Here is a 9082-nt window from a genome sequence, read left to right as displayed (position 1 = left end):
CAGCTATGCAATCTATTTTTCATGCAAGCATTTTTTATTAGGGTAGGAACTAAATTGGATGTAAATTGAAAATAACATAGACTAAATTAACTTCTCTAAAACATAAAGTCTAAATTGATCATGACTTCAAAATGTAAGGACCAAAATAGTGATTTTGTGAAAGAAAAATAGAGATAATTTGGTAAGAGTATATAAACTTTTCAATCTGACTTATGCACACCTCTAATTTTTCTCATTGAATAAATATGAAAGAAGAACACATTACTTATATATGGAAAAGTACACTAGGGTCTGTTTGATTGGAAAGGTAGATGGAAAAATGAGAGGATAGAAAAAGTTTTAATTTCTTTCCTTTTTGTTTGGTTGTGAGAGAAAATGTGAAAAGATAGAAAAAGTGAGTTCGGATAAATTTACTCAGATAATCTTATTAAAAAATAATGCCTAATTAAAACAAAAAAATTGACAAACAACCAAAATATATTCCAGTCACCCAAATTTATTAAAAAAAATAAAAATCATGTTCTAGAAAAAAAAAAATCATGTAAAAAAAAAAAAAAAAAACAAACAAACAAACACTATCACACCCTAGCCCAGGGAAAAAAAGAAAAAAGAAACAAAGAAAAAGAAGGAAGAGGCAACGTCCAATGGGAAAGCAAAAGAAAAAAAAAGAGAAAAAAAGGCAAACATTTTTCTTCTCCAAAAATTAAAAAGCAAACATTTATTATAATTGGAATTAAAAAAAAGAAAAAAGAAAAAAGAAAAAAAAAAGGCCCATGTGCAACTTGCATATGGGTATTTTTGTCTTTTTCTTCTTTTAAGTTTTTTCTCTTATGCGTATTTTTGTTATTTTCACGTTTAAGATTTTTTTTTTTTTTTTTCTATTTTGAAGAGAAAATTTATTGGACATCCTTTAAAAAATTTTCACTTCTCATTTTCTCTTTTTTCTATTATCCTTAAAATTCAAACCAACCTAACTCTATAAAGTATAAACTACGGTTACCGGAAAAAATAAGTACAATCGAAAATGTGAATATACAAGGTAGCTTGCGTTTATTCATTAAAAAAAAAAAGAAAAAGAAAAGAAAAGAAAAGAAGGTAGATTGTGATCAACTTGATGGGCTCGTGGCACCTAGTGGGTCTAGCCCAGACTTGATGGGATAGGGCATTAAGTGAGATGCCTATAAAGTCTTTAATAATGGAACCTACTATTTATGTGAGAGGGAGAAATACGTATTTATGATATTTCGAGAGTACACAATAATTTTCCTAATTTAACTGTGTTAGAGCCAGATACATTAAAAATGGCTAAAGAAACCTTAAATGCGTTGGACTGAGATCGTTGCACATGTTCCAATATCATACTAAAGGTACGTTTGAATTTTGCTTATAGTTGAAAATTAAAAATTAGAAATATTATAGTAAAATAATTTTTAAATGTGTAAATAGTGTCACGAAATTTAAATTTAATTTTAAATTTTTTTATTAAAAAAGTACTTATAGATTTTGTATATAAATTTAACTTTAAAGTTGTTTTTATTAAAAAAGTACTTATAAGTTTCGTAAACAATATACAAAAACCATTATTTAAATGCCAGACACACCAGACACTAACGCAATCTAAACAATCACAATCTAAACAATCACTAAACTTTCAATCTTAACCATTAAATTAAAAAAAAATTAAAAAGTTAAAGTAAAAAAATAAAATGGTAAAATTGATGTGAGAGTGAGTTGGTGAAATTGCACCCGGTCCAAATCCAAGGCAGTTCGGCCATTTGTTGAATAAAAAGAAGAGTTGTGCTAGTATCACATAAAGTGACACAATTTGTGCCACAATTTACCCATGTGACAATTTGTGAGTGGTAAAAAGATGATTTCACATGGACCCACCATCGCTTCTCTGACAAGTTATGGCATAAGTTGTACTACTTTATGTGGCACAAGCATTATTCTAAAAAGAACCTTAGATTGCCAGAGAGATACGTAGAGAGAGCTACGAAATGCAATCATAAATAGAGAGAGAAAATACACATTCTATTTCACGTATATAGTTCATCATCAAATAGAAAGAGAAATTACAAGGAGGAGCATTTAGTTTGTTTGATGTTGGGTCTATTTGAGATCCGCTTATTTTGTTGAAACTGAAAACTTTTTGTTGAAAGTATTGTAAATAAATGTTAAAGTTAGCTGAAATAGTTCAGTAGAGCCCATGAATAGTATCAAAAGTGCAATAGGACTCATAAATAGTAGTAAAAATAAGCTGAATAGTAAAATAAATTGAAAAAAATAATTTTTACCAAACACACATGTGATGTGATATTGTAATGTTTGATTATTGTAATCTTTTAATCATGCAATTTGATTATAAAGGGAAATACTAACATATATCCTTAGGACAATAGTTAATAATCTATTTAAAGAAAATTTTTGTGGAAAAATTAAAAAAAAACAAAATAACAATTAATATTTTAACAGTTTTTTTTTTTTTTTTTTATTTCCCACAAAGTGATGTCAAAACTTTTTTAAAATGAATTGTTAATTATTGCCCTAAGAGCACTCATTAACATAATCAATAACATTATAGTATTTGGTTTGGATCCTAATTATCTTTACACTTATTATATTTTTTGGAATGAATTTCAAATAATGCGCATGAGAAATAACTAAACAAAATTACATTTTTAATTAAAAAATCACAAAATAATTAAACAATTTTTTCTCCAACCGAACTAGTCAAATCCCTTAAAAAAAGAAAAATAAAACTAATTTCTTTCACTTTCTCAGCAACCAAACAATTACAATCTACTGCATTCATGAACAAAGAACAACAAAAAACCTAAACAAAATTCTTCTTTCCGGCCGACACTTTCTCACCAACCAAAAAAGTTAGATCCACTAATAAATAAACATAAATGAGAAACCAATTCAAAAATGAAATCAGAAGTCAAGAGCTCCAGCACTGAAGCCGATGAAGTAGAAGTCGGTGACAAGATTTACGTTTTTCTTCAATAGAACTACAAAATCCTGGACAGTGAAATTGCTTTTGACTGGTCTTATTATCATTCTAATGCGAGGGACACACTTAACTACAAACCATTATCATCTTTGTGGGTTGTACAATTATAATCTTCCAAGTGGAATGCATGTGTAAACTATGCATTCCACTTGGATCAGAGCTCTGTTGTATTCAGCTTCTTTAGTAGTATTATTATTATTATTTTGGTGAAAAGGAGCTTGAATTAAAAAAACTAAAGAATACAAAGTCTAGGTTATGCTACACCCCAAACATCAGCTAATAACTGGTACAAAATATACTGGAAGGAGGTTGCAAATACAAAGCAGAATTATCACTACTAGAATATCATTCTTTGGCCAAAAGATTCACGCAATGATTCCTTTCGAATTCGTGGTAGGTATGTTGTATTCAGCCTCTTTAGTATTTCCCTAGCAACAAAATTAACTAGAGCAATCTCAGTTATTAAATAGAAGAATTTTCATGTTAAAAGCAAACAGCAATAATGATATGTGTAAACTATTACTCTGTTGTAAACTATAGCATAATTAAGGTTGGCCATTGATGATGTCAAAAAATTGTCAGTTGAATTGCTTGTTAGTACAAATGAACAAAGTCAAGTCAGCACTATGGAATCCTGAAAAAAGGAATAAGTAGGATTGGAATACACTGGTGTATTGTGTGCAAAGGAGCCTCTGATGAGCTAGTCAGTAAGATCAAACCTCAATTATACAAAGAAATCACTTTTTGGCTAGAGAGTTGTTGTACATATGTTGCGTAAGTGTTGCCTACCTTTGCTGTGATTCTTTGTGCCTTTTTATAGGTGTTTACTCCTCAAAATGTGAGTAAATGCCTCTCTTTATGATTATGGATCTGTTGGTAATGAATGCGGAGACATTATAGATTTTAGTGGTCTTTTACCTGTTGGTTCGTCAGTTATACTTTTGCATGTTTGGCACGTTAACTGTTATTCATATCATTTATGGGAACTTACTTAATGTATGCTGTAGTTGTCCATCACATGAATGATGCTGGCTTCAGGGGCAGCGCTACTTGACATGCATGCATAGTATTATTCTACATTAATCATTATTTTTTTATGTGACATTAATAATTACTTGATTCAATATAAAAGTTATTAAATAGGTGATTTAATTTAGATATGATGATGATTGGAGATAGGAAATATAATTTTTATAAGTGATAATTACAGTAAACTCACATATGGTATGACTTGTTTTCACTTTGCTTATCCGTGGTTTAAAACTTTACACTTTACTCACTTGAGGTAACTTTCGTTAGGGATCTGTTACCTACCTCTCATTTTGTTGTTAAAAAAACACATTTTTAGAGAAAAATTAAAAAAGCTAGGGTTTTGATTGCTTCAGAACAAAGTGGAGGAATTCAAAGTGGGTTTGATTGCTTATTCAGGCGTTTTGCTACTGTGGCTGGGATTCAAAGTGGGTTTGAAGTTGGAATTGGGGTGGGTTTGCTATTGTGGTTGGGTTTCATTTGAGCTGCCTCAAATGAAACTCCATGGCCGACCCTTTACGCCACCTCAGCAATGAGCTTCTCCTCACCAAAAAAACCTTACCAAGCCCTCACCAATCTTAAGCTCTCACTCCAATCTCTGAAGCTTTCCTAGGCTGAGCCTCCATCGGACCTTCATGGCCGACCCTTCAAGCTCCCATAATAAATCTCACCGAGCCCTCTCTCACTCTAAATCTGAGCTTAATCTCTCTAAGCTCTCGGCCTGAGCTCTCTCTAAACCCCTATTCTCTCATCTCTAAAACTCTCTCAAATGAACTCCATGGCCACCCCTCCTAAGCTCACCCCCTCACATCAACGTCGCCACCTCAGGTGGCCTCGCCTCGTCAGACCCTCACCGAGCCCTCACCAAACCTGAACTACCTCTCTCTAATCTCTAAAGCCCTCTCAGGCCGAGCCTCCCTTGGACTTCCAAGGTCATCCATCTTAGTGGATGAGGTTTCGTGTAAAGATAATCTCTTGTTTTTTCAGGATTCTGGTCCTTGTTGTTGTTTATGTCCCAATTTCTTCTCTTTTGCAGATTTTTGGGTTTGCCATAAGTAATACATTAATAGCTTTTCTCTGTTGGGGTATGGATGTTGATTTTTTTATTTTTTTTTGCAATGTTTGGATTTTTTTGGAGGTAGATTGTGTCTTTTGTATACACTAGATAGTAGCATAGAGGAAAGACGCCCAGCATGAGTTCAAGGGATAATTGTTTGACTATGTTGAAGAAAGATTGTTAGCCGGAGATTTCCAGTTTCATGAATCCCAGTGGATGAGATTTCAAGTTCAACGTGAGCTATTAAAAAAAAAAAAAAAAAAGCTTCGTTGACAGACCAAATTGAAGAGTGATGACCAAACGTGAGGAAGCCATATAACAAAGAGGGGCTTGTACAGCGCGTGAACCACAAAAAGTGATTTTTATTGACCCATTTGATTGGTGTGTTGTTCCTCCACTTTGTTTTCATTGAAGTTCATGAGCAATGAAAAACCCTAACTTTTTTATTTTTGTTATATTTGTTTTTGCCTAAAAATGCGTTTTTCTAACGGCAAATGGATAAGTGGGTTACGGAAGGCTAACGGGAGTAAATTCAGGTGGCAATATGTAAAGTTTTAAATCACGGGTACGCAAAGTGAAAACGGATCATACCACTGCTGTGTTTACTGTAATTATCCATTTTTATAATGAAATGGTACACTCTTCTATATTGATGATCCATATACATGTGGCTTCATAGCAAGAGATTAAACTGAAATCATACATTTCTTCTTAACCATTATTTGAATAAAGAGTTTTTGCTTACATTAAAATTGAAATTAAAAGATTTGAAGTTCAATTACTACCTACACTAAAATTAAGAGTGTGCAAGTCTTGCCACAAATTCATCTATATTTTTATCTGAACTTCCACCTTTATCCATTGCCTCTTTAGCCAAATTTTTCCATTTCAATGAATTCCTCTTCATCTCTTTTCCTCTCTTTCCCTCAATTACTTCCCTTATGCATAGCTCTATTTCTTCTTTGGTAGCAATGCCTTTTTCATTCAATTTAATCCTAAGCCCTACCTTCCACACATCCGCAATAAACTTTGCATTAGTTGGTTGATCTGTCCATTGTGGCATTGCAACCATTGGCACTCCCAAACTTAACGCCTCTAGCGTCGAATTCCATCCACAATGAGTCATGAAGCACCCAATTGCCTTGTGATCTAACACTTCTAGTTGAGAGCACCAACTCACAACTAATCCCTTCTCTGTTGTTTCATATAAAAAATTTTTGGGAAGTTTTTTTACTTCAGATTCTCTAACTACCCATAAGAAGTCACAATTGCTATTCTTCAGTCCCCATGTTATCTCCTCCATCTGTTCTTCTCCTAGGGCTGCCAGGCTTCCAAATGATGTATAAACCACAGAGCCAACTTCTTTTGTGTCTAGCCACTTCATGCAAGTGTCCATATTGGGCTTGAACAAGTTGAGACCATACTCTTTGTCATCCTCCAACTGCTTGTCTAAATATATTGATGGAATAGTTGGTCCAATTGTTTTGATAGGCCAGTGACTTGCCATCCAATTTACTACCTAAAAGAATTTGAAAAGTAGAAGCATGTATGTGTAAAAGAACCAAGAAAAAACAAAAAAGATAAAAAAGAATGATCAAAATGTAATATAAATTATTCGATATAGGTAAAGGAAATGTATGAGTTGTGTTCTATAACATTTGCTTTAACTCAAATATACTTCCTTCTATTTTCTTTTTAAGGACACTTTCTCTTTTTATTTTAATGGAATGCATGCAATTTTGGCATTAATTAAAAAAATTCATGCATAATAAAAAGTGTGAATATATAATAATTTTCTGGATTTCAAGTCTTAGAATTGGAATCCATCATAACTATATTAGATTCAACGTGTTAGACTTGTAGTGCAAGCAAAATAATTCTAATACTACTTTGTAATGCAAGAAAAGTAACCCTAGAATTAACATAAGTTTTTGTCTTTTATACATACTCTCAATGAAGTCATGGCAACACGTAATTCAAAAAAAAAAAAAAAAAAATGTAGTCGTTTATCAAACCATAATTATTTTTGCTGTTTATGAAACCATAATTTTTTTTTTCCTAATATTAATGGAAGTCGTTTTTATAGGATGATAAATGACTTGATTTGACATTGAAGTGTTAAATACAAAGAGCTCTAATCAAACATGCATATTGTTCTACAGAATTAAGTATTAAAATTCTATGATAATTTAACTGGGACAAAGATTTCTCAAAAGAAAAAATCTTGGAAAAATCCCTCTAAGAGAAAAGAAACATTATTACTATTTCTTAATATAATCCACAGAGTAAGAGTTGATCGATATATATATATATATATATATATATATATACATACACGTATACATATATATGGAATAAGATTTTGGTGCATGTCCTAGACATCTATTTTTATATCATGTAACTATCATCTAATATAATCAACAGCGTAAGAGTTTTCATCAAAAAAAAAAAAAAAAAAAAAAAAAAAACAGAGTTGGAGTTGATCGATCTATACATATATGGAATAAGATTTTGGTGCATGTCCTAGACATCTATCTTCATATCATGTAACTATCATCTATGCATGGATTATTAAACCTACCTCATCTTCCAACTTGTCGAAAGTGTTGCATAAGAGCCAATTCACATCCTGTAAATTTGAGAACTGATTCACCACAAGCTTTAACACATCTGGGTACGACCCCGTATCATGAAGAAACGAAGGCATATCATTGATCCCTAGTGACGGCATCGACGGCAACGATATCGAAGATCCTTCTTCAAAGGGCATCTGAATTGCTCCTTGATATGCATGATAATAGATGGCATTAACCACGCATGGCTGAGTGAAAAATGGAGCTCCATCTAGGCCATGTTGACGAGCTACGTCCAAAGCCCATGGCAGAAATGAGTCATACACAACAAATTTTGGTGGGTATTTCGAGCGATTATTTCTCTCAATGAGCTTTGCTAAGCTCTGTGAGACTTTGGACTCGAAACGCTCGAGTGTTTGATAAGTGGTTTCCACAATTTGGACCTCCTCAGAGCCATCAGAGATGGTCTCAAAGTTGATAGAGCTGCTGGCATTGGCTTGGATGGAATTTCTAACAGAGGTTGTAGTGATAAATGTGACTCTAAGACCCTTTGAGGCTAGGCGCTTAGAGAATTGGAGCATTGGGTTTATGTGACCTTGTATGGGGTAAGGAAGTAATAGGATATGAGTTTTACTCTCCATTTTCTTCTAATGCTCTCTCTCTCTCTCTCTCTCTGCTCTCAAGAATTTGGAGGATGAAAAAGAAAAATTCTTTGATTATAAAAGAGATGAAGTGTCGTAATACGTAATTGTTTCATCTGAGGAATTACGCATTCAATGTCGTCATTGTTCAACTTTGGAAGAGTTTACGTGATGATTACGTTAACGACGTATTTCTTTTACACGGCATATTGTTTTCTGTGTAATACAAAGCCATGTGAAACAGGTCTCCATTGTCCATTGAACGTGGCTTCCTTGTTGCATTTGCCATTTTAGGCCGCACAATTATTTATATATACAGGCTATTCAATTTTACACATTATTTATCTCAAAAAAAAAAAAAAAATTACACATTATGAAGTCAATTTTGTAATACATACATATTTTTTTCTAATGAGTTTCTATTCTATATTTAGACCTTCAATTATACAATATTGTTATATTATATTTTCTTCAATTAATAAAATCAATAGTTTTATATAGAAACAAAATCATAATAATTATTTACTAGTAATAATTAATAATTACCATAATTATATTAATAAATATCATAATAAATAACAATTAATTTTTTTTGAGAATATTAAATAACTATTAATTATTATGGTAAATATTTATTAATAAAATTTATTATTAAATATCTGCAAAACACAATTATAATAATTAGTACACATTAATAACTATCAAATTTCATATTTAGCATTTCTTACACAAACACAATCTAAATAAATTTTTGGGCAAATTACAA

At 31.9% G+C, this 9082-nt stretch overlaps 1 protein-coding gene across 1 annotated transcript; it reads right to left on the bottom strand.

Moving 5' to 3' along the window:
* Nucleotides 1–5744: 5744 nt before the first annotated feature.
* Nucleotides 5745–8335, bottom strand: LOC115965545 (UDP-glycosyltransferase 74E2-like). The gene is made up of 2 exons (XM_031084789.1): nucleotides 7684–8335; nucleotides 5745–6621 (listed from the first exon to the last, which is right to left on the bottom strand). Exons 1-2 carry the CDS (start codon nucleotides 8314–8316, stop codon nucleotides 5899–5901), a joined length of 1356 nt encoding a protein of 451 aa, XP_030940649.1. The 5' UTR covers nucleotides 8317–8335; the 3' UTR covers nucleotides 5745–5898.
* Between the last annotated feature and the right edge of the window lie 747 nt (nucleotides 8336–9082).

Source organism: Quercus lobata, chromosome 10 (assembly GCF_001633185.2).
Source record: "Quercus lobata isolate SW786 chromosome 10, ValleyOak3.0 Primary Assembly, whole genome shotgun sequence".
NCBI classification, from domain to species: Eukaryota; Viridiplantae; Streptophyta; class Magnoliopsida; order Fagales; family Fagaceae; genus Quercus; species Quercus lobata.
This window is presented reverse-complemented; position numbering and strand designations above follow the sequence as displayed.